The following is a 27,522-nucleotide window of genomic DNA, read 5'->3' as shown; positions in this document are numbered from 1 at the left end:
GACCGTCGAGTGGCTGAACCTGACAGCCACCATCGTGGGAAGCTACCCCTACGATGGGGTGGCTCCGCCGTGGCTTGCTACCACTACCGCTCCACTGTAGTGGGGCCAAGGGCTCCTTTCGCAGCCGCTGGGGGTTGGTGGGCCTATCAGCGATGCATCATGGCCGGCGTTGCACTAGTTCGAGCCTGAGCAGGAGTTCGGCCTTCCTCCGCCGCTTGTCGCCATTCAACCACCACGAGGACTAGCCAGGAGTCGACTACTGGTGCCCCACAACCGAACCTAGCCATCGCCGGCCCCCATGCACCATATGGCGTCGCCCCTAGGCCGAATTCCAAATTCAGCCCTAGGGTTAGGGTTAGGTTTATTGAAATGAAGGTGATGAAGTGCACGATTTTTGAGGCAAGCCAAATTTTCATGAACTAAGTCGACCATCTCATGCGAACTGGTTTGGAGCCTATGAATATGACCCTGAGTACGAGTATGAGCCCGTGGATGAATGGTGGAATGATTTGGTGGGCCCGCGTCATCAAACTGAGTTGAACCTATGGGCCTATGACCAACGAGACCAGCCTCGACCCCGAGGTCACTTTGCCCACGATAATAGACCACATTTTAGGATCCAAGCTTGGACCATCAAGCTTGATTTCCCAAAATTCTCTACAGAAGACCTGCTAAACTAGACCTATCTAGTGGAGTAGTTTTTCACATACCATGGCATGCTCGACCACTAGAAGGTCTAGCTAGCCTCATTCAACTTATAGGGTGTGGCGATTAAGTGGTACCAGTTGGCTGAGCGAACTCGACCATTGGAGTCTTGACAGGATTTGCGAATGCAATTTGTGCTCAGTTCGGTCCAACCTAGTACGGGGACTTTCAAGCCATATTAACTAAGCTGACTTAGTCAACAATAGTTTGAGCTTACCGAGAGAAGTTCGAGCGGATATGCAACCGAGTCACTAACTAGGCTAACTCGGCCCTGAAGAGTACCTTCATTGTGGGCTTAGGCTGAGGTCAAGGCTTTAAAGCCCACTACTTCTGATGAGGCCTTCTCCTTAGCTGTTCTAATGGAGTCCAAGTTGGATTAGCTAAACCAAATCCATAAGTAGGAGAGAAGAAAGACGGCCCAAGCCCAAGCCCACGACCTACTAAAGACGGCATCTGCTCTGATTCAGCCTGCACCAATTGCTCAGCCTAATCAACAGATGATCACGTGCCGCTTTATAGCCAACGACTTAGAAGAGCGCCGAAGAAAAGGCTTGTGTTTTTACTGTGATGACCGATTTACCCCAAGTCATAAATGCAAGCGTCAGCCAGCCTATGTCATATTCCTAGGTTGACTCGAGAAAGACAAACCTGAATCCACTGATTGGCATAACAAGTTATATGAGTACAAGGACATAAGAGACTAGTCACCTTAAGAACAAGGTGCCAAAAGCGTGGTGGATTGTTACAATTCGACCATATGGGTTAAGTCGAGTCAAGTTAGTTATTTAGCTTGACCTATTGTTTTGAATTTTAAATAAATCGGATAAACCGCATGTGGATCTGATCCGCTAGGTATTTTACTTCTATAAATAGGAGTGGACATATGTTGATAATTATTATTGAAGAAATCTGAGTTTAGCCAAGTTATTATTTTCGTCCTTATCTTTTATCGTAGTCGTTAGATCATTTTATCTTTCTAGGTGTAGATCATAGTTGTAAAACCTCTAACGCTTTCAAACCCTGGCCACCACCTTCCTCCAGCAGCCATCCTACCCTACGACCGTCCACCACCCTACCCTACGGCAGTTCACCACACCACACCTTTACCGTTCTATCCTATTCTGATATATTTCTATTATTTTATTTTTATCTTTTCAATCCGATCTCTGATTTAAATAAAACTAGAGCCATTAAAATCCTAACTCACGAGGATACTACTATCTAAATTTTTATAATTTTTTTACATTCAGATTAGTCCAAATCTAATTTGTAACATATATTTACTCTCCTCTGCTTTGAGTGCCTTTAGGAAATCAAATGGCCAATAAAAGACTATTCGCTGATTAAGGTGGTAAATTATTTAAGATTAATATAAGTTTCTCCTAATTGCTAGTCAATGGCATTATACATTTTCAAACATGATATTTTCTGCTCTTTTTATATTAATTTTTTGCTACTTTTTTGAATTTTGTACATCTCTTTGAATTATTATTACTTCTAGAATGATAGAAATAAAAAATACCGAAACTCTTAAATAGACAAAAATGATTTATAATTTATCATGATAAATTACATGTTAGTGAAGTGGGCAGTTTTATGTTTGACTTCATCCAACTTTTAGGAGTTCTCTATTTTTAGTCAAATCAACTTCCTCTTCGAAAGATGGAGAATTGGAGAGTCAACTTCTCTAAGATAAGTCATATTATTTTATTTCAAGTTCTTTCTACATGTATACTCTTCTAAAATCTATTATTTTCTGTATACCATTCTAAAAATAATATTTATATTTATCTTCTTTAAAACTCTTTAGTTTTTTACATTGATGTTTTTTTAAAATGGTTTCTTTTTAGCCAACCTCAAATCAAATTAATCATTAAAATTTCATCAATTTGACTAAAAAAGCTTAAAATATCCTTATCTTTATTTTTATACAGTCTTTTTAGTGAATAGTATTTTATATCTTTTATATTTAAGTATTATATATTTTAACTTATATTAGTAGAAAACTAATATGAAGGGCACATATATATATATAAATTATGAATTTTAAAGGATATAAACATAAATATAAAATTTAAAATCAATGCATACAAATAAATAATTTTAAAGGATTTATAGACGTAAACAAATTCTTCTATTTCTGCTTTGACTTTGATGTTCTACTTTAGATTTTTTTTTAAATTTTTTTTCAACCAAATAATAGAAAGTGAAATAACACACATTCTCGATGGCATCAAACATTATAAAATGATAAATTTATGTTAGGAAGTAAGTTTCTCAGGAACTTCTATTTTTCAAGATCACATCTCTTTCCTCACTTTCTGACAACCATTATCACCAGTAAACCTCTTGCAATCTATTGACATGAATCCCAATATTGATTGCTATCATGGAAACCCACTCCATCGAACACTCACAAGTGACGGTAGCTCTTCCATCTCCATCAAAGCATTAAGCACACGCACTCATTCATCTTCCTAAAACTAGCATCCATCCATGTATAGAGCCAAGAATAGCTACAGCTAACTAATTAAAGATGGAGAAGGCTAACAAGCTTAGAGCTCTATCTCTCCTATTCTCCCTCCTACTCCTCCATGACATCGTCGCCGGCTCGGCATCCATGTTCACACAGCCCGGCGCGTGCAACGGGACCGACATGGAGTGTGCGGCGACGGCAACGAGGACGGCGGTGGAAGAGGTGGTTGAGATGGAGTTGCCATTTGATCTGAGGATACATAGGAGGATACTTGCCGGCCAGCCGACTATATCAGCCCGAACACTTATTCCAGGCCAAGCAGACTGTCTTCGGTCGTGCGGTGGAAATAGTCATCTGCCGTATACTTCCAATCCTTGCAAGAGATCAGCACTATATAGATGCTAATAGCATCAAGTGCTTGTTAGAATTTTATTTACTCTCCTCTCTTTTCGTGTAGTATCCTTAATTCCAATAAAATCCTACTCGGGGCGGGCTTTTGGAAATCAAATGGCAAATAAAAGACTATTCGCTAATTAAGGAATTAAATTAATTTTACGTTAATATAAGTTTCTCCTTATTTCTAGTCAATGGCAGTACACTTTTTTAAATATCTTATTTTCTGCTCTTTTTATAATTTATTTGCGACATTTATAAATTTTGAAAGAAACCAAAACTACCGAAACTCTTAAAACATGATATTTTTTCTAGGACAGAATATAATTTATAATCATAAATTATATTAAATTTAAATCTAATAAACATGGATCAAGCTAATTGCGGATGAATAGGATAGGCCTCCAAGAAGAGGTCATTATATAAGGACTTTAATGGATGGACTGAGCTCTACAAGCTTGGGTCGGGTTAGGTGTTAGACTCTCGGGTCTAGCCATGCTGGGCTCAAAGTGTGACTGAGTAGGATTTCGGCATCTCTCTACTGCCATCATCTACCTTCTCATTTATCTCTAAACATGGGTAGAATTTTCATGGTTGTTCAAACTACATCACAATGGCCATCAATTCTTTTATATTGATTTAGACTACTTGAGGCAAAATGATACAAATTAAAGTTTATGAGTGGATTAGTTTTACACACAACTATAGGTAGTGTAGCTTAATTCGAATAAAATCAAATCGCAAAAACAAGAGTCCTCAATTCGAGTGTTTTGATATTACTTTATTTGCAAATATGTACACGTAAATTATGAATTGTTCCTCCCGTGTAGATATAGATATGTCTAAAATCAAATTCTCCTATAAACTTTTCATTATACCAATTTAGCCTCATGATATTTACTCACTAGTGTCTTTTCTCCCTCTTCTATACTTCTTTTATGTGACACTAAGCGCCCAATCCTATCTAGCATCTCTCCACTGATTGATGTAATTCGAACTAAATCGGATCATCTCGAAAGACAATAAGCTCAATGAATTGAGTCTAATTATCTTATTTAGTTTAGTTAGAGCCTTAGTATGTTAGGATTTTATTTAATTAGCTAAATTCAGCACAGTTTTAAAAAAATATTCGTAGAATATTCTACAGATATCCAAATATTATCAAACAAGTTGAATAAGATCGCCAAGCTCCAGATCTACAACTTTTTTATTCACGAATTTTCTAGATTTGGAATCTATCTACGGCAAAATGAAAGATTAATGCGAGAAGATAAGGAAGATTGGTTTAGTTATATTTGTTTAAGCTTTTTTGATTTAATCTCTATAAATATGGCATTATGACTTGTATCTTAAGCATGCTTAAAATGAAAAATTAATTGGCTTTTGCCATGGCATCTCTCTCAACTAGGTTGCCAGCCTCTACATCTCCCTCCTCCTCCATTACCAACCAGCGCCACCTTTTCCGTTAACACGATCTCCTCTACCTTCGTCTAATCTCCCTCTTTCGTCGATCCCCCTAGTCCTGTAGGACAGACCTACTTCTTCCTATTCGTCTCTCTATCTTAATTTCTATCTCCTGTACGATTTTTACCACAGTTGTAGGCCAATCATGGTCTTCAACCATCTATTGCATCTGCATCCGCAAATCACCATCACCATCATCTATTGTTGAGCCACCTTCATCAACTACTCAGCCTCCACTCCATCATCACCTCCATCCTATACCTAGGAATCCGTGCCTCCACCCACGAATCTTAAATTTCGTGCAAATCTGAATATCAACCGTTACAAATCGGATCAAGCCGGTTCGTAATACTATCACCCTCTTTTATTCATGGTTGTTCAAACTATATTACAATGGCATTCTAGTGATTTGATGATTTTATTAAGAGCCATTCAATCTTTCATGCCGGTTTAGATTATAAATAGGTAAATTGATACAAATTAATTTAATCTTACACACAACCATAGACATGCAGTACTTTATAACATGCATGGTTTGAAAAATTAGTCGAAAAAATCAGGATCAGCCAATCCAAATATGAAATATTAATTAGGACTTGATAACGGAACAAAAAATGATGGTATCCAGTTGGAGCAGTCCATTAGACGGTAAGATAATTGATTGAGCTTTAGGTTCGAAATTAGCATTGATTACTTAATTTGTATCTCTTTCCATTACTAATCAGCATTTATTTCTCCTAATTGCCCCTATAAATGGCTTCTATTAGGTAATATTGAATCTAACTGTCAATAATGGAGCCTCGTTAAACATAAATTTATTAAAACCTTGCATGATAATTACTAGAAAAATTTGCATATAACACCTTGTCCTCCTATAATCCAATTATAGTTTACACCCTATATTTTCACTTTTTGCAAATCGAGTACTATGATTTAGTGAATATGTGTAGAAAGCCGTTAGATCAATTAGTTAAACTTAATCAAATCTCTGAGTTAAGTTAAGTAAACTAATAAAATTACAAAAATACTCCGAACCAAGTCATACTAAGGGCATCTTAGTCATTTTAAAAATAAAGGTATTTTAGTTATTTAAAAATAAAATATCTCTACTTAATGAAATATTCTAATGGGGTTAGTTTAAATCTAATCCACGGTGTATTTCATACATATTCGCTAAATTAGATGGCTCAATTATAACTAGTGAAAATATAGGGTGTAAACCATAGTTATATTACAAAGTAGGGTGTTATACAAATTTCCCTAATTATTATAAATACTGTTTATTAACGACGTCTATTCTTTATAATTGTTTTTTTCCTATTAATGGCCATATGTAAATATGTTGTGTACCATAGCATTAAGTTCTCCTAACATGAGCAATACATCCTCAAGTGACCGACAACCCTAGCGCCGCCTAGGTTTTCCCCTGGCCAAAACCAATCTTCCGTCGGCCTCCTCTCTTTCTCCCTCGCCTTCCTACAACCCTCTCACCCTTTTGTTCCTGCTCCCTACTCTACTTATATTTCCTTGTTTTCTCCCCCTAGCGCCACGTTTCCCTCACCTGCCCATTGTTGTCTTGTCGCCATTAAGTCATTACCTATTTCCTCATCAATTTTCCCTCTCTCACCCCCTATTTTTCCCACCACCCCTTGTTTTCTCCATGTCATTTTTACCCTATGTCCTATTTTGTATGCCTCGGATTGCATGACGTGAAATTGTTTCTTCTCTTCCTAGGGTTTCTTTCTAAGTTCTTTTTCTTTTTCCTCTGGAAGAGTCAGAAGAAGTGTTCAAAAAGTTTGCGACTTTGCTCCTGCCCCAAATGCTCCTTGTGAGATTTGTCTTCTGGCTGAATGTATTATCCCTGATAAAAAGTCGAAAACTTGTTTGGTGGGCAAACTCATTTTGGTTAAATTGGCCAACACTCAAGGTTTGAAGCTGACATTATCCAAGGCTTGGGGGCTAGAGGAAAGAGTTTCCTTTGAGGAGATAGACTCTAACGTCTTCCTCACCACCTTTCCAATGGAAGATGACAAATGGTGGGTTTGGGCCGACAGTCCTTGCTGCTTCTCCCGTGACTTCTTTGTGTTTGCGCCCTTCCTCCCTCAATCAAAAGTAGAGTCGTGGGATTTCTCCACTTGCACTTCTAGGTTCAAATTCATGGGTTACCTTCGAATTATATGTCGATCTCCTTCTAATCAATAGCATTCTCGCCCACTCAGACTGCTGCAGCTTCAATGCTGCAAAATGATACAAATTAAAATTTATGAGTGACAACAATAGATGGTACTTTATAACATTAATGATCTGAAAATCGATCAAAATTTATTTATTTCCATTCAACTAGTCCAAAATACAGAACAGGACCTGATGCTGCAAAAAATGATGGTAAACAGATGAGATTCAGCATGAGGCAGACCAAGATAGGATCTTGATGCCTTATGATTTACAATTTATCATCATAAATTATAAGGAGTTTAATTCTAATAAATATAGGTCAAGAAAATGGTGAGTCTGCTGATGGGGGTTAGTCCTTAATAAAGGGGTCATTATTTAAGGACTTTAATAGATGTGTTGGGCACTGCGAGCTTGGGTTTGTTAAAAAAATTGGCTCAAATTTAGTTTCAGCAAAAATTCAGTATGTATCAACATTTCTGTGCCGCTCGTTCGAACAGGCCATAGGGACGTTCGAACGGGCCATAGGGGCTTTCGAACGCAGACTCTAGACAGAGAGCAGTCTGTGATGTAGGCATTTGAACGGCCCCAGCCAAGTTCGAACGCGAGCCAACTCGAGAGCAGACTTTCTGCAGGCATTTGAACGGCCCCAGTCGCATTCGAACGCGGACCAACCCGAGAGTAACTGTTTCTACAGGCATTCAAACGAACCCCCTCCTGCGTTCAAACGCCCCTTTGGTTCTACTGTATTGACATTGGGGCCGCGTTCGAACGGGACACTAAAAATCCCCTAATCTAAACTTGACTATAAATACTAAAGTGAGTTTTTTAGGGTTGGTAGTTGGAAGAACATTAATGAGGGTTGAGCCACCATTATATTAAGAGTGATTAGAGCTGTTAAACTCTTTGTAAGTGAGGGATTTGCATAGTGAAGAAGATTGCTCCACCAGTGGACATAGGCACATCGCCGGACTACGTAAATCTTGTCTCTCTCTCTCTATATTGTCTCCATTATTTCTATTATTGGTGGTTGCTTACATTAGGTGTTAATCCGTGATTAGAACTTGCTTAGGGCTTTTCTATCACATTTAACATCTCTTTGGAGTTTTCTAAGCATTGCATTTGTTTTTCTTTCACTATTCCCATTTGGGCTACTTGGGGGTGAAGGTCTTGCTTCCACTTCCTTCACCCATTTAGGTAATTTTGCACAACAAATTGGTATCAGAGCTATTAGTTTCAAACCTAGGCTATTGAATTTGGGAATAGTGAGGAATTGAAGAAATTTTGGCAAAATGGGGGAATCATCCAAATCGATGAAACTTATCTCAAATGCAAAGTTTGAAGTTGAGAAGTTTGGTAGCACCAACAACTTTGTGATGAGGGAGAATTCGGTAAAGAGCTTGTGGAAGAAACTAGAGGGCAAATATATGACCAAGAGCATTGAGAAACGACTCTATTTGAAGAAGTTTTTCAGTTTTCAATACAAGATGAGAACGCCGATGGCAGAGCATTTAAATGCCTTCAACAAGTTACTTACAGACTTGCAAAACTTGGATATTGAAATTTCGAATGAGGACAAGGCATTGGTATTATTAAATTCCTTGCCGATACTTATCACCACCTCACTAATACCCTATTGTATGGAAATGATTCAATCTATTATGAAGATGTTGCCAAGGCATTGATTAGCAATGAGTACCGGATATTGGACAAGCAAGCTACTCATGAGTCATCATCTGATGCATTGATGGTGAAGGGTAGATCAGAAAACAATTTTTTTTGTAAAAGAGGTAAATCCTTCTCAAAGTTAAGGGGTGCATCCTCAGATAGGAAGTCAATTGCCAAAGACCAATGTTCCTATTGTCGCAATAAAGGGCATTGGAAGAAGGATTGTCCTGTTTTGAAGAACAAGGATAAAAAATTCCAAAAGGCAAATGTGGCACATTCGGATGATGAGGACTCGGAAAGCACTTCGGTAGGCTTGGCTCTTACATATAGCACGGATGAATGGATCTTGGACTTCGGTTGCACATATTATATGTGTCCAAACCGAAGTTGGTTCTCCACTTTTGAGAAGATCTCCGGTGGAGTTATGTTTATGGGCAATGATAGCCTTTGTAGAGCTGAAAGCATTGGCACTATTCGCTTGAAGCTCCAAGATGGGTCTATCAAAGAGCTAACGGAAGTTCGGTACATACCGGATTTGAAGAAGAACCTCATCTCCCTTGGGGTTTTGGAATCAAAGAATTTCACTGTTACTTTAAAGAGTGGAGCATTGAAAGTGACTTTGGGAGCATTAATGGTGATGAAGGGCATAAGAAAAGGCAATTTGTTTTTCTTACAAGGCTCTATGGATTTGTGAAGAGTAGGGCCGCCTCAAGTAACACTGTCAGGGAGGCTGACTCTTTCAGACTATGGCACATGAGGTTGGGGCACCTAGGATAGAAAGCTTTGCAAAGCCTAACAAGTCAAGGTTTGCTAAATAATGTGAAGAGCCTCAAACTGAAATTTTACAAACACTGTGTTTTGGGCAAACAAACTAGAGTTAAATTTGCCACTGCGGTACACCGGACCAAGGGGATCTTGGATTATATTTACACAGATGTTTGGGGGCCTACTCGGAAGGTCTTATTGGGAGGAAAGCACTAGTTCATCACCTTTGTAGATGACTATTCTAAAATGTCTTGAGTGTACACCATGCACAATAAGAACCAAGTGCTTGAAATTTTTCAGAATTGGAAGAAGATAATTGAGAATCAGACTGGCAAGAAGATCAAGAAGCTCAGATCAGATAACGATGGAGAGTACACGTCAAATCTATTTATGAGGTTATGCAAAGAAGAAGGGATTGAAAGACATTTCACCGTTAGAGAGACACCTCAGCAAAATGGCATGGCAAAACGTCTAAACTGAACCTTATTAGAGAAGGTTTGGTGTATGTTGTCCAATATTGGATTGGGCAAGGAGTTTTGGGCTGTGGCAGTTAATTATGTATTTCATCTCATCAACCGGCTACCTTCATCTGCAAACAATGGGAAAAGCTAATTGGAGGTATGGTCTGGCAAACCTGTTTCAGATTATGATTCCTTACACATCTTTGGTTGTCCTACATATTACCCTGTCAGGGAAAGCAAGTTGGATCCTAGAGACAAGAAGGGCATCTTCTTGGGCTTTAGCACTAAATGAAGGGATTTCGGGTTTGGAGGCCAGAATTGTGGAAATTGATCATTAGCAGTGATATTACATTTGATGAATCATCCATGCTGAAGCAAAGTTAAGCATCAGATAGCCCGGTTGATGATAGTGCTGAAGATGTTCCACGGCAGGTGGAGTTTGAGGCAGATTCAAGTCCACCATAAGATACACTTTCAGAAGGGGCAAATGAAGATGATGATTCTAATTTGCAAGAAGATGACAGTGTGGAGTCAGAAACTAATAATCAAGACTTCATAGTAGTCAGAAGGTCAAGGAGAGAAATCAGAATACCGGCACGCTATTTTAATATGTTGGCCTATGCTCTTCGGGTGATTGATTAAGACTTTCCCGCTTTCTTCAAAGAAGCTATGAAGAACATCGAAAGAGAAAATTGGAAAGGGGCAATGAATAATGAAATGAAGGCCTTTGAGAAAAATAAAACTTGAGATTTTGTGGAGCTCTCTAAGGGGAAGAAGGCTAATGGGTGCAAGTGGATATATGCCAAGAAGGATGATCATCAATCAAAAGGTGAGGTTAGATTCAAGGCTAGATTAGTGGCAAAAGGGTATGCTTAAAAGGAGGGGATTGACTATAATGAAGTGTTTTCTCCGGTGATGAAACACTCCTCTATTCGAATTTTGCTAGCCTTGGTAGCTCAATTTGATCTTGAGCTAGCCCAGATAGATGTGAAAACCACCTTATTGCACGGTGATTTGGAGGAGGACATATAAATGACACAGCTGGAAGGGTTCAAAATTAGTGGAAAAGAAGACTTGATTTGCAAATTGAAGAAATTCTTGTATTGCTTGAAGTAGTCTCCTAGGCAGTGCTATAAACGGTTTGACCAGTTTATACAAAATTATGATCATTGCATGTACTTTAGGAAGCTTCAAGGTGGATCGTTTATCTATTTGTTCTTATATGTTGATGATATGTTGATAGCATCTAAGAGCAAGGTGGTAATTAATAAATTGAAGCTCTAATTGAATAAGGAGTTTGAAATGAAGGATCTAGGAGAAGCAAGAAAAATACTTGGCATGGACATTAAGAGAGATAGGAAATTGGGGAGAGTATGTTTAACTCAGGGGCAGTATTTGAAGAATGTATTGCAGTGGTTTAGAGTTGATGGCAAAACAAAATAAATGAGTACACCGTTGGCACCTCATTTTAGGCTCAGTGCAGCTATGTCACCCACTTCAGATGTCGAGAGAGAGTCTATGTCCAAGGTACCATATGCAAGTGCAGTTGGAAGCTTGATGTATGTTATGGTGTGTACTAGGCCAGATATTTCATAAGCTATTAGCATTGTTAGTAGATATATGCATGCTCCAGGAAAAGGGCATTGGTAGGCTGTGAAATAGATTCTCAGATATACTCATGGTCTTATGGGTGTTGGACTAAAATTTGTAAAAGATGATAGACTTGGTCTAAATCTTACTGAATATGTGGATTCGAACTATGCAAGTGATTTGGATAAGCGTAGATCCACAACGAGATATGTTTTCACACTTGCTAAAAGGTCGGTGAGTTAGAGGTCTACCTTATAGTCAACTGTTGCTTTATCTACCACAGAGGCTGAGTATATGGTAGTGACAGAGGCTATAAATGAGGCTATTTAGTTGCTTGGTCTGACGGATGACTTGGGTATATACCAGGAGAAGGTGGAGGTACATTGTGATATCCAAAGTGAAATTTGTTTGGCTAAGAATCAAGTTCATCACACAATGACAAAGCACATTGATGTCGTTTCCATTTTGTGAGGGAAATTTGAGAAGAAAAGGATATTTCACTTTACAAGATTAGAACTACTGATAATTCGTCTGATATATTGACAAAAGTAGTGACCAAAATCAAATTATAACATTGTTTGGATTTGATTAATGTCACTCACTATTGACCAAGTTTGGTTTGGCATCTTAGGACGCAAATTTGCAGGCGGAGCACCTTTTGAATGATTAAGTCACTTTGGGATGGTGGAGAGTGATTTGCTGAAGTTTTGAGTTCTTCGCCAAGGTAGAGAATTGTTAAAAAATTGGCTCAAATTCAGTTTTAGCAAAAATTCAGCATGTATTAGCATTTCTGTGCTGCGCGTTCGAACGCGAACTCCAAACAGAGATCAGTCTGTGGTGCAAACGTTCGAACGGCCCCAGCAGAGTTCGAACGGGAGCCAACCCGAGAGTAGACTTTCTACAGGCGTTCGAATGGCCCCAGCGGCGTTCGAACGCGGACCAACCTAAGAGCAGCTGTTTCTGCAGGCGTTCGAACAGACCCCCTCCTGCGTGCGAACGCCCCTTTGGTTCTGCTGTATTGACATTGTGCGCGTTCAAACGTGCCCCCGAGGGCGTTCGAACGCGACAGTGAATATTCCCAAATCTAAACCTGACTATAAATACTAAAGTGGGTTTTTTAAGGTTGGTAGTTGGAAGAACATTAATGAGGGTTGAGCCACTATTGTATTGAGAGTGATTAGAGTTGTTAAATTCTTTGTAAGTAAGGGATCTGCATAATGAAGAAGAATGCTCCGCCCGTAGATGTAGGCACTTCGCCGAACCACGTAAATCTTGTCTCTATCTCTCTCTCTATTGTCTCCATTATTTCCATTATTAGTGTATGCTTACATTAGGGTGTTAATCCATAATTAGAACTTGCTTAGGGTTTTTTTTATCACCATTAACATCTCTTTGGAGTTTTCTAAGCATTGCATTTGTTTTTCTTTCACTATTCCCATTTGGGCTACTTGGGGGTGAAAGTCTTGCTTCCACTTCCTTCATCCATTTAGGTAATTTTGCACAACAGGGTTGAGTTAGGCTTCAAACTTTCCGAGTATCCCTAATATATATCCCTACGAAAACACTCGAACAAATATACAATATGAATCTCTTCAACTATATGAACACTATCTATCTATTCTATTGGTAATTTTGTTATATTTCATCACGCATATTTACAATTTACCGCTCTCATTATATTTTTAATCATACATTGTGCAGATAGCATTACAGATGTTTCACGTTCGAGTGTGCATTAACCATGAGTTAATGGATAATTACATTCAACACTAAAAGCAATGTTGCTGTGCGGGTCTCACTGGGAGTGAAGTGATTCAAAATAAAGCAGAGAGCTTCTTGATGAGAGAAAAAGAGAGCATTAGTGTGAATTAAAGAAGAGTACCATCTCTGAGAATAAAGAGAAGAGCTTGTGGAACCCATTAAAAAAAGAAGGAAAGTGAATTATTTTTCTTCTAATTATTTGATAGTGATCCCAAAAAGTGATCATTAGTGTTTTTAATCCTATAGTTTTATCTAGAAAATAAATGTTATAATCTTATCACTGACTACAGTAGAGGTTTCAGATAAAATTATTCTATTTTTTTCATAAAAGCCTTTTACTCTTCGTAGCTATATATAACAAGCATCAACGCACGTAAAAGAACCAACAATTAAGAATAGCTACAGCAGCTAAGTATAATAAAAGATCGATGGAGAAGGCTAACAAGCTTAGAGCTCTATCTCTCCTACTCTCCGTCGTCCTACTCCTCCTCAATAACATCGTCGCCGGCTCGGCCGCTGCTGGGGTGATGGCGACGGCGACCAAGACCACGCAGTCCGGCACGTGCAACGGGACCGACGGGGAGTGTGCGGCGACGGCAATGGTGACGGCGGTGGAAGAGGTGGTCGAGATGGAGTTGCCATTTGATGTCGAGATACATAGGAGGATACTTGCCGACCAGCCGAGTATAACAAAACCAGCACTTAAGCCAGGCCAACCAGACTGTCTTCAGCCGTGCGGTGGAAGAAGTGGTCTGCCGTATATTCCCAATCCTTGCAAGAGATCAGCAGTATTTAGATGCTAGTAGCATCAAGTGCTTGTTAGAATTTTATTTACTCTCCTCTCTTTTCGTGTAGTATCTTTAATTCCAATAAAATCCTACTCGGGGTGGCTTTTGGAAATCAAATGGCAAATAAAAGAAGTCAATGGCAGTACACTTTAATATAAGTTTCTCCTAATGGCAGTACACTTTTTTAAATATGGTATATATTCTGCTCTTTTTATAATTTTTTTGCTACATTTTGAAATTTTGACAGAAACCAAAACTACCGAAACTCTTAAAACATGATATTTTTTCTAGGACGGAAACCAAAACTTTAAACTATGATTTATAATTTATCATCATAAATTATACGGAATTTAAATCTAATAAATATAGATCAAATTGGTCAGTTTAGCATTTTATTATAGCTATAATGAATTAGAATCTATTTGGTAATAACTTTAAATGGTATTCTATTTCAGTAAAAAAAAATTATATGACTAGTTTAGTCAAAAACTCAACCAAATTCTCCCAATCCATATCCTTGGAAGTGATCAAAAGTATTTTATTAGATGCTAAAGCCAATAAAACCTTACTCACAAGGCTACCACCACCTAAATTTCTATAATTTTCTTACATCCAGATCAGTCCAAATTTAACTCATAACATTGGTATCAGAGCCGACATTCCTCGAAAAATGATTAACATGCGATCCAAGACCAACAAAATGGGATCGACAATGGAGGACTAGGATCTCACCTCCGTTCCTGTGGGAGTAGATCTAGTGCCCTACCACCACCACCAATAGTAGACGACGAGGCGCCGGCGTGGGCGAAGGCAATATTTAAAGATTTTTCTAACGAGGTCACTAGATCCATCACGGAGACCGCTGAGAGAATGGAAAAGGCTATTCAAGCCTTGGCGACAGCCCTCCTAACTCAGCACGACCACCTCGCGCCGCCAATACCGCTGATCACGGCCAAATTAGACCAGTCGCGGCCACCAATAGCAAACTGTGAGGGAGGGGATGAGCCACCCAAAACATGGTCTCAACCCCTACTCCGGCAACGATGGATACCTCTCCGACCCTGCAGACCCTCCCAGATATTGCTGACATGCCGAAACCGCCCGTGGCAGTGGCCATGGGTTCATCATCTCCACCAGCGGTGGGAGCGAGGGTCGAAAACCCTAGCTTCCCATCGACAATGATTCAGCCCCCACCGGCACCAACCGCCACATCCACTCGCTTCCTTGGACCAACAGCACCCGAGACACGGCTGTCGTTCATGCCAACACAGGCTGGAAGATCGCCAACGACGGTGGTTTATGCTACAGCAAACCCGCGGCTGGTGGCTACGGGTTCGGTGCTTCCATGACCACTAGCGACCACAGCTAGCTTCCTCGGGCCGACCGCTGGCGACTGTCGGGTGGCTGAACCCGACAGCCACCATCGTGGGAAGCTACCCCTACAACGGGGTGGCTCCGCCGCGGCTTTCTACCACTGCCGCTCCCCTATAGTGGGGCCACGGGCTCCTTCCGTAGCCCCTGGGGGTTGGTGGGCCTATCGGCGATGCATCATGGCTGTCGTTGCACCAATTCGAGCCTGAGTAGGAGTTCGGCCTTCCTCCGCCGCTTGTCGCCATTCCACCGCCGCGAGGACTAGCTAGGAGTCGACTACCGGCGCCCCACAACCGAACCTAGCCACCGCCGGCCCCCATGCACCATATGGAGTCGCCCCTAGGCCGAATTCCAAATTCAGCCCTAGGGTTAGGGTTCGGTTTATTGAAATGAAGGTGATGAAGTGCACGGTTTTTTAGGCAAGCCAAATTTTCATGAAGTAGGTCGACCACCTCATGCGAACCAGTTTGGAACCTATGAATATGACCCTGAGTACGAGTATGAGCTCGAGGATGAATGGTGGAATGATTTGGTGGGCCCGCGTCATCAAACTGAGCTGAACTTGTGGGCCTATGACCAACGAGACCAGCCTCGATCCCGAGGTCACTTTGCCCGCGATAATAGACCACATTTTGGGATCCAAGCTTAGACTATCAAGCTTGATTTCCCAAAATTCTCTAGAGGAGACCTGCTAAACTAGACCTATCTAGTGGAGTAGTTTTTCACATACCATGGCACGCTTGACCACTAGAAGGTCTAGCTAGCCTCATTCAACTTGGAGGGTATGGTGATTAAGTGGTACCAGTCAGCTGAGCGAACTCGACCATTCGAGTCTTGACAAGATTAGCGAATGCAATTTGTGCTCAGTTCGGTCCGACCCAGTACGGAGACTTTCAGGCCATGTTAACTAAGCTGACTTAGTCAACAATAGTTCGAGCTTACCGGAAGAAGTTCGAGCGGATATGCAACCGAGTCACTAACTGGTCTGACTCAGCCCTAAAGAGTACCTTCAGTGTGGGCTCAGGCTGAGGTCAAGGCTTTAAGGCCCACTACTTTTGATGAGGCCTTCTTCTTAGCTGTTTTAATAGAGTCCAAGTTGGATCGGCTAAACCAAATCCGTAAGGAGGAGAGAAGAAAGACGGCCCAAGCCCACGACCCACTAAAGACGGCATCTGCTCTGATTCAGCCTGCACCAACTGCTCAGCCTAATCGACAGATGATCACGTGCGCTTTGTAGCCAACGACTTGGAAGAGCGCCAAAGAAAAGGCTTGTGTTTTAACTGTGATGACCGATTTACCCTAAGGTATAAATGCAAGCGCCAGCCAACCTATGTCATATTCCTAGGTTGACTCGAGAAAGACAAACCTGAATCCACTGATTGGCACAACAAGTTGTATAAGTACAAGGACGTAAAAGACTAGTCACCTTGAGGACAAGGTGTCAACACAGTGGTGGATTGTTACAATCCGACCATATGGGTTAAGTCGAGTCAAGTTTAGTCGAGTCAAGTTAGTTACTTAGCTTGATCCTATTATTTTGAATTTTAAATAAATCGGATAAACCGCATGTGGATCCGATCCACTGGGAACTTTACTTCTATAAATAGGAGTGGACATATATTGATAATTATCATTGAAAAAATCTGAGTTTAGCTAAGTTATTATTTTCGTACTTATCTTTTATCGTAGTCGTTAGATCGCTTTATCTTTTTAGGCGTAGATCATAGTCGTAAAACCTCCAACGCTTTCAAACCTTAGCCACCACCTTCCTCTAGCAGCTACCCTACCTTACCCTACGGCCGTCCACCAAACCACACCTTTACTATTTTGTCCTATTCTGATATATCTCCACTATTTTATTTTTATCTTTTCATTCCGATCTCTAATTTAAGTGAAACTAGAGCCATTAAAACTCTAACTCACGAGAATACCACCACCTAAATTTTTATAATTTTATTACATCCAGATCAGTCCAGAGCTAATTCGTAACATATATTTACTCTCCTCTCTTGTCACATAGTATGGAACCTTAATTCGAATAAAATCCTACTTGGAGTGGCTTTTAGAAATCAAATGGCAAATAAAAGACTTATTCGTTGATTAAGGTGGTAAATTATTTAAGATTAATATAAGTTTCTGCTAATTGCTAGTCAATGGCATGATACCTTTTTAAACATGATATTTTCTGCTCTTTTTATATTAATTTTTGCTACTTTTTGGAATTTTGTACATCTCTTTGAATTATTATTATTTTTAAAATGATAGAAATAAAAAATACCGAAACTCTTAAATAGACAACTATGATTTATAATTTATCATCATAAATTACATGTTAATGAAGTGGGCAGTTTTATGTTTGACTTCATCCAACTTTTAGGAGTTCTCTATTTTTAGTCAAATCAACTTCCTCTTTGAAAGATGGAGAATTGGAGAGTCCACTTCTCTAAGATAACTCATATTATTTTATTTCAAGTTCTTTCTATATGTATACTCTTCTAAAATCTATTATTTTCTGTATACCATTCTATAAATAATATTTATATTTATCTTCTTTAAAACTCTTAGTTCTTTACATTGATGTTTTTTTTAAATAGTTTCTTTTTAGCCAACCTCAAATCAAATTAATCATTAAAATTTCATCAATCTGACTAAAAAGCTTAAACTATCCTTATCTTTATTTTTATACAGTCTTTTTAGTGAATAGTATTTTATATCTTTTATATTTAAGTATTATATATTTTAACTTATATTAGTAGAAAACTAATATGAAGGGCATATATATATATATAAATTTTAAAGGATATAAACATAAATATAAATTTTAAAATCAATGCATACAAATAAATAATTTAAAGGATTTATAGACGTAAACAAATTCTTTTATTTCTGCCTTGACTTTGATGTTCTACGTTAGGAAGTAAGTTTCTCAGGAACTTCCACGTCTCTTTCCTCACTTTCTGACAACCATTATCACCAGTAAACCTCTTGCAATCTATTGACATGAATCCCAATATTGATTGCTATCATGGAAACCCACTCCATCGAACACTCACAAGTGATGGTAGCTCCTCCATCTCCATCAAAAGGCATTAAGCACACGCACTCATTCATCTTCCTATAACTAGCATCCATCCATGTATAGAGCCAAGAATAGCTACAGCTAACTAATTAAAGATGGAGAAGGCTAACAAGCTTAGAGCTCTATCTCTCCTATTCTCCCTCCTACTCCTCAATAACATCGTCGCCGGCTCGGCATCCATGTTCACACAGTCCGGCGCGTGCAACGGGACCGACATGGAGTGTGCGGCGATGGCAATGAGGACGGCGGTGGAAGAGGTGGTCGAGATGGAGTTGCCATTTGATGTCGAGATACATAGGAGGATACTCACTAGCACGATTAATGCAGGAAAAGCACTTAATGCAAACCGTCCAGCCTGTGGTACTTCGTGCCCTGCAAGGGGTGGATCTTATAGTCGTCCTTGCATATACCAAAACCGGTGCCGTTCTCGCTAGACTTTTTCTAATTATTTATAAAAGAGATAATTTTACTTAGATCTTTTGAACTATCATTATTTTTATGGTTTGATTTAGAGATTGGTATAGTTGTTATTTTCCTTAGTTCACGAAGATATAGATAATAAAATATTTAGCGAGTGCATATAAAAATAAATTAGTGATGGTTTAGAAGGTGTAGCTAAAATTATCCTTTTAATAGATGTTGCTTCTTTTATGTGTTCGTTCCAACTCTTTTCATTTGTCTTTTTAATTCGAATAACATCCAATCCGGGCTGTGATAGCATTTGAAAATCAAATCTCAAAAACAAGATCCCTTAATTGGGGTGTTTTGTGTAGTACTTTATTTTCAAAGTATGGTTAGCCATAAATTTACCAATTTAGCCTCATAATATTTACTCTATACTTTCTTTTTCTTAATATCTTTTCTCCCTCTTCTACTTTTAGTCGTATATAATACTAAACAATAACCTATAAAAAACTTACTCAAGGGTATCATGGTCATTTTACATCTATTGCTATTTTAACTCGCAGTATGTTTTGAGGTATTTAGGCAAAATATAGGAACCAAATAATAAACATCTATACTTTACACGGAGAAGGTGATAAAATTGTCTATCCATGCAACTTGACTCGAACCCAAGCGAGCAAAAGGTCAATCAGCCTGATCGAAACCCATCTTGGCCCTTCTGATGATTATATTTATATGTTTTGAAGCTAAGTTGACTAAGTCGAGCTCAAGCTATGCTCGAGCAAGTGATAGACTGGCTTGGTTCGAGCTCGAGCTTAGGTCTAATTGATTTTGAGCCAAGCATGTCTGAGCTTGGTTCATTTACATCCATATATAGATGGCAATCAGTTGAATATGGTCAAATTTAAGCTAACACCAACAAATCACTTATTATACATGGGAAATTTTGAATACCAACACAATCTATTTATTAAACTAATTAGATGTGTTGCCCTATATCTTGTTTAATAAGTTAGTTTAATGGGTTAGATTTATATAGGATATATGAGTTATTATGCTCATATGTATAGTTGGACAACTAGATTAACTCTTATAAGATAAAATTTCTACTAATAACAATGAACCAATGGAGGCTCAAATCATGCACATACAATGATTTGATAGTAAATCCATCAAATGTTAACCCCTGTTATCACAGTGTAAAGAAGATATGAGATGTTTTCTTCTCTTTCTTTTTCCTTTCAAGAGAAATTGATAAGATATAAGATGATTGTTGTTGTTATATATATATGCTTTCCTTTTCTTTGTAATATCCTTTGATACTATGATTAAACTGCATAACACCAATACTAGTATAGTTATTCTAATTCTTGTGTTAACATAAGAGAGTTTATACTTATATAAGTTATTCTAGTATTTAGTTTTATATCAGTATAATATGTAATAATTATACTTAATGTGATATAAAATTTAAATTATGGTGGCAAATAATTAAAATACTATTGATAATGAATAGACGAGGATATGAGAGAAAGAGAAGAGGAAAAGGAGAGAGATCTATACTAGAATAAGCATATTCTAGTCTAATATATAAATATTGCTAGCGGTAACAATCCGATTCTAATAGTCATAAAAATCTGATAAAAAATAAATAAAAAAATTAAGTAGACTTACATATAGATAATATAAAATTCTCATGATATAATGATTGTCTTGCACACAAAAGGAAACTATTAATCGAGTGTCTTTTTAAGCTCAGCTGAGTCGGGCGGTGTGCATTTGTGTGAGTTGATTAGCATAGTTTCTTCTACCGACAAAATAAATACCCCTTTTGGACCTCAAATTTTATAAGAAGTTTGATACTTATATGAAAAAACTGAAATTTATGTAAATCCTTAGTTATGCTATGATACTAAGTGAAAAACATAAGAAACGTCGTAAGGAGATAGTATCTATCACACACTATCAATAATAATATGCGAAAAATAAAGTGTAAAAAAGATGATCACAAACATAAAAAAATTTACGTGGAAAAACCCAAAATAAAGTAAAATACCATGGATCCAAACTCGGATAAAAACCAATCACTAAAACCTGTAGTAGTTAATAAAAAAGCTTACAAATCACCGGTCAATCCCCACGATTCAATTTGTATCAACCTTGCTCGCTATACCCCGCGACACACTATTTTACATGATAGGGTTCCAAACCTCAGTGACCCTTGAGGTTCTTTCCATCCGACCCTCGATACGTAGTTCTTCTAGATCAAATGTAGATGAATTGAGATAAAAACGATTCAGCATGTTTCGTAAACTGAGAATTGATCTTCATTAGCCTCCAAAAGGTGATCTGATTAATACTTGATGGTCGTCACTCCTAGGGTTAGACTAAACCATTTTATATTCTTAAAGATAAGATAAATATCCCTTAGAGATAAAATAAATATCTCTTCAAAGATTTTCCACGGGTTCTCTTAGAGATAAGATAAATATCTCTAATAAATAAAGCCAATCTATTTCAAAACAGAAATCTTGAAAGTCCAGAAACTTGCATGTTACGTGGGTGCATTCGAACGAGGCTCGAGTACATTCGAACGGCCAAAACGTGTTCTCTATATGTGCAAATGCCTGATTTCACATTCGAACGCGGTGCGAACACGGTGGTGCGTTCAAATGCCTTGTTCAAACAGCAGAGTAGATAGTTGAATGCAGATTGACTATTCTTGTGTCTTTTGGTACAATTTCATACTTCTTCAACATCATAACACTGTTTAAGCATTTCAATAACGATTCTAAAATCGTTTCAAATATTATAACTTCAAAATTAATCTTCCACTTCAATATTTTTCATCAAATATTTCATAACTTGTTATAACTTGTGCATATACTTATACATAAAATATTGATGCATTATATACATAAATTATAATTTGAAACACAATTTGTCAATTATATTAGTATAAATAAAACCTAACAGTATATATCCTACCAACCTTTCTCAAATAACTTATATGGTACTAAACTTATTTTAAAGCTAATTTTTATTCAATTCTCTTCACTAGAGTATTCTTTGAGTTCTTTTAATTTCATCACTAATCCATCATTAGCAATATTGTAGACCCCACTTAAATTTGAGCTCTAAGTGCATGTAATATTCATGTTAAAAAAGAAAACCTAATATTTATATTAAAACAAACATATTCTTATTTCACACCGCAGCTATTAAAAGCTTTTATTACCTGAAGAGATGTTGAGTACAATGAGTGAAGGCCAACCATCCCTCACCTCTTTCCTTTCTACTCGGAGACAAAATGTTCTGGTACAAGGGTCTTAAACTTTTAATATCATTGCACTGCCCTGGAACAAGATGAACTGCAACAACCAAAGGCTTTCTGCCATCAATGTGTGTTCAAGTATGAGTCCCAGTTCTTGCTTCAATGTAAAGAAAAAACAAGTGGAATCTTTAGTGAGGAATGAGTCAACAAATTAATAATTGTGTCTCTTCCTTATGGTCCCAAACTCATTCCCACTAGTGTTAGAGCTCTATATAAAGTGTTAAAAGGGTGAAGTATACCCATATATCTTGTAGTCTAGTGAGGAGTTTTTGACCAAATTAGTCTTGTTTTAATTTATTTTTACCGGACTTACTCCTTAAACTTATTACTGAATAAGGTTTAAATTATTATAATCCTAATAGAAACGTTAAACTAATCAATATTTTATCTCTAAGAAAAAATGATAATCAGTTCAATATTTTTGTCTCGTCCCGTGAAACGTTGAAGTGATCAGCATCTTATGTATATAAATCATTTTAATTTAATCTTTTGACAGTTAAAGAAAAAAAAACTAGTCTAATGAGCAACATTTGCTCATTGAACTAGCTAGGCCGGATTGTTATCATGCTTTGGTTATACTAATAAGTGAAAGTGATATTAGTCTTAACATCATTTGATGCATCAAACAAAAATGTCATCAAAAGCTTATAAAAAATGTTAGAGAAATATGTCATACACTCGAAAATTACTAGAGAAATCGATAAGTTTTCAAACTAAACTGTTCTTTTTTTTTTAACGACAGCGATTCGCTATAAGAGAACAATAATATTTCCCTAGAATAATCTCTCAAAGTTGTTATGTTTTATTATCGTGTTGTAAATATATGCAAGATGCTAACTTTGAGAGCAAATTATTTTCGCCGAAGGCATTTTAAGTCATTACTCTAAAGAATTTGAAAATTGATCTATTTATTTAATATATCTAAAAACCAAAGTTATTTAGCAGAGAAAATTTATGATAAACCTACCAAATTTTCTTTTTATCAATAATAATCTCATAGATTATGGGTTAAATAAATAGAGTAGCCTTCCCCGGATATATCTAGCTTAGACAATTATATTCAGGGTTACAATTGCTGGCTTTTTATAAAACTATGTCTACATTTCAAATTTATTGGAGAAATAGATGAGATTTCAAATTTTTCAAAGAAATTGGAGAAAACCTAATAGTTTGCAAACTCATCAATTAATTTAGTAAATTTGTAAAATAAAAATATTTGAAGAAGAATTTGAAGTAAATTTGTCGATCTTTCTTCTTCTTTTTATCAATCTTATGTCCATATGTTGTAAGCTAAATAAAAAAAAATTAATATTTACTGATATATAGATCGGAGAATTAGACTAACTTTCTTAAGAAACATATCATTATTACTAAGTTTTACGGAGATATATATATATATTTCAAATTTATTTTAGAAATAGGTGGTTTTTTTAACTTTTATTTGAAAAGATAAAAGTATTTATTTAAAAGCGATTCTCCATCAAAGCCAAAAATTCTTCAAATATTCAATTCTTAAAAGCTGCTGACTTTGAGAGGAGTCCTTTTCACTATTCATTTGAAATCTCAATTCAATAAATTAGAAAACCAAAGTTAGTTTGTAAAAAGTTTGCAGTAAAACTGTACATCTTTTTATTTTATATTATTGATTATGAGCACATAGTCTATAGAGATTAATCTTGGTTGATATATATAGATTAGATAAATAGCAACAAAAAATTAAACCATATACATATAATATTATAAAAATATTAAATATTAAATTTATAACTTTTATTATAAATTAATAGGATTCTAACTCCTCAACCAACTCAGCATCCCTATAATATCTCTCTCCCTTTCAGGGTGGTCCCCTGAATAAAGAGAGAGAGAGAGAGAGTCCTTAGTGGAAATGTGAACTCAATAATGGCAAATACAGTTGCTAGTCTCATTTCATTGCCCAGCAAGGCCCAAACAGGTGCAACAACTGACACACATTAAGAGCCCTCTCACTCAGAGTCAGATAGAGAAAAGAGAGCTCAACAATAGAGAGAAAGAGAGAGATCTGAGGAGATCACCAAAAGGAAAAAAAGAAGAGACAGAGAGATATGGCAAGGCCTCTCACCAGCTGCTTCACTCTACTGTCAGTGGTGGCAATGCTGCTCATCTTTGCCTCAAGGGAGTGCAGTGCAGGGAAGGAGGAGGTTGTGGTAAAGATGGGGTGTGGTGGGAGAGGTGGGAAGTGCCTTTCAATGGAGGAAGAAATGGAGATGGAGATGGACTCAGAGGCTAATAGAAGGGTGCTTTGGGCTACCAGGAAGAGGTACATTAGCTATGATGCTCTGAGGGGGGATGTGGTGCCATGCTCAAGGCCAGGGATTTCCTACTACAACTGCAGAGCCCTTCCAAGAGTCAACACCTACTCAAGAGGGTGTGAGATCATCACTGACTGTGCTAGGGATCCTTGAGAGAAGGAAAACTCATGGTGGGTCTGCTTTGGATTCTAACATTTTAACATGTTCATAGTTGTGTTTTGTTACCAGAGATGACAAACAATTTTATGTGCTTCATGATTTTTGTTTTTATTTTTCATTTTGCAATTTCAAATTGATGGATTTGTGTATGTTTGTGATACTTTAGTTTGAGGGATTCTTTCAGATTCTTGTATCAAAGCCAGCAATTGTTTCTCTTAGATGGAGTAAGCAGTGGTAGAAGTCATGAATCCATGAGATCTTGTGGATTTATCTTTGGAAGTTATTAGCTGAGTTGTTTCACATGCTTTGTAGGCAATGTAGTATTTTTAAATTGGCTAAATTACACTTAGATTTCTTGAATTAGGATCTGATATCACTTGTGCCCTCTAAAGAAAAAGAGAATGTGACATTAATACCTCATAAACTATAGTAATCTTTATAAAGTGGCAAAATTAATTGTACAAAATTTCCCTCTGGCCATGTACTTATTTGGGTTGTAGTAGAAGGGATAGAGTTTGAAAGAGATTGAAAAATAGAGAATTGTGAGAAATTGCCAGGAAGAAGAGAAAATGAAAACAATATCAGCATAGAACTTATGATTTGGCTTGAGATAGGGAGACAAAATGCATGGATGGGAAGGAGGAGAGAAATTTGAGAGAGACTGAGAGTTTGAGATGAAGAAGGGTAATAGCTCCTAGAAGAGAAATATGTTGGAAGAAAATGAGATGGAGTGATTGGGATTTGGGAGAGAATAAATACCTTACTATAAGTTTAAAGAGGATAATAAGAGCAATTGCGGCACAAATAAGGTATGAAATTGATAATATGATAGTCACATATTGTGTTCAGATAGAAAAAAGAGTGATAGTTTGAAAAATGCACGCAGAAGTTTTTCAAGCTTCTTGATGCTTCTTTTTATGGTGCTGCTGATAAAGTAGGAGGTTTGTTTTTAGGATTGCTATCCTATCCTTTTTATTTCTTTGCAAGATAGTTTGTATCATTGTTAACTTGATACAATACTTATCTGTGGTTTAGTCAGTTTATTCGCCAAGTGAAGGACTTGTAAAAGTATTACCTTATTTTTCTTTTTCTTTTGTTATATCAAATTATATTTGCTAAAATGAATGAATCATCAGTCAACTAATTTTCTTTCAAAAAGAAAAAAGTAATACTTTATTCTACAGGAAAGGTTCCTCTCCTACTATGGTAGGATTCAGATATCTAGTTCTTTGTACTTTATCTTGTTGGATATCTCTATATAGAATTCAGGGGTTTTTATAGGTTAGGATTTTCCTTTTTTCCTTTTTTTGGTCAACTTTAGTCAGTTAAATAAGTTTCAGCCTCAATCATTTAGTCACATATTTTCCTTGTTCAAGCCTAATCTGGTCAAAAACTCTAGAATTAAAGACTAATGGAGAAACTAGCAACAAACAAAGCTATGAATCCTAAGCCTTAATGTTAGCCCCCTATATGTCATATATGTATATATATTATATCTTTTGGGGGGTGTCTTATCTTACTATACTTAGATTAATATTGCAGTGGAAAGCAGGACTTAACATTTATAATCATAGATGAATGAAACAAAATCAGATCACATCAGCATTGGTTTAATATGGCTTAAAAGTTTTCACAACAGTATTAGTAACATAGACAGGCTACTTAACTTTTCTCTTTATTAGGGTGTAATTTGGCCGAGCCTGATCTAGTCAGCTCTTATCAAAGTTTGAATTAAAATAATCTCAATTCAAACATATTTGAACCAATTTTGAGTTCAAGTCTAAACAAGCTGATTTATAAGGCCTCATTTACATGTAGAATATAGTTTAAATAGGAACAATAATTTATTTTTGTTATTATCAAAATGAAAGATTTATTTAGAAAAAATTATTCATTTATTCACTTTTATTTAAAATAAAGATATAATAATTATTTTTGATGTAATATAAAGTGAAGGTAAAAAAGATTATTGAAATACCTTTTGATTTGATATAAAGTAAATTAATGAGATAGATTAAATACAACTTAAATATGTAAGTATGCAATGCTAAGATAGGTATATAATGCTAAAATAGGTGTATAATGCTAACTAAATATGTGATGCTAAAGTAAGTATGCAATGTCAATTAAGTATGCACTTCAATGGTGCTCGGTTAGGTATACAAATATTTTTCATATGGTACAAATATATGTTAAACTATTATTATATTTTATAGTTGAAAATAGAATTTTATTCCATGAAATTTTATTTTAACTTAAAACATGAGATCATTAATAATATTATATTTATTTTTCCCCCATATTGATTATTTTACTATTTAAAAGAACAAAGATTTGATTATGTGAAAACATATTTTAAATAGTAAATATATTATTTTATCTATGAGTAAATATTTAACCAATAAATTATTAATTTCTTAATATTATATATTTTTATTATTAGTATGTGTATACTATTTTAATAATAATATAATTTATTATTATATATTATTATTTCAATTTAGATATTATATCATTAAGAATTTTGTAATATTTATATTTATATTTTAAGTATATATATAATTAAAATAATATTAATAATATTTTTAAAAATGTACTTAATTTCATGAAATATTAAATTATTGATATTTATATTGTTTA

General features: G+C 36.6%; 1 protein-coding gene across 1 annotated transcript; it reads left to right on the top strand.

Annotated features, from left to right (window-relative positions):
* The first annotated feature begins 24,516 nt into the window (after nt 1-24,516).
* Nucleotides 24,517-24,876, top strand: LOC140758202 (protein RALF-like 33). Its single transcript, XM_073094288.1, has one exon. It carries the CDS (start codon nt 24,517-24,519, stop codon nt 24,874-24,876), a length of 360 nt encoding a protein of 119 aa, XP_072950389.1.
* The last annotated feature ends 2,646 nt before the right edge of the window (nt 24,877-27,522 follow it).

The sequence above is a fragment of the Typha angustifolia genome, chromosome 3, assembly GCF_048772165.1.
Source record: "Typha angustifolia cultivar Huaian chromosome 3, ASM4877216v1, whole genome shotgun sequence".
NCBI lineage: Eukaryota > Viridiplantae > Streptophyta > Magnoliopsida > Poales > Typhaceae > Typha > Typha angustifolia.
This window is presented reverse-complemented; position numbering and strand designations above follow the sequence as displayed.

What these genes read in the sequence shown, in the direction of transcription:
- LOC140758202 (XM_073094288.1), top strand. Translation starts at nt 24,517, where the DNA reads ATGGCAAGGCCTCTCACCAGCTGCTTCACTCTACTGTCAGTGGTGGCA.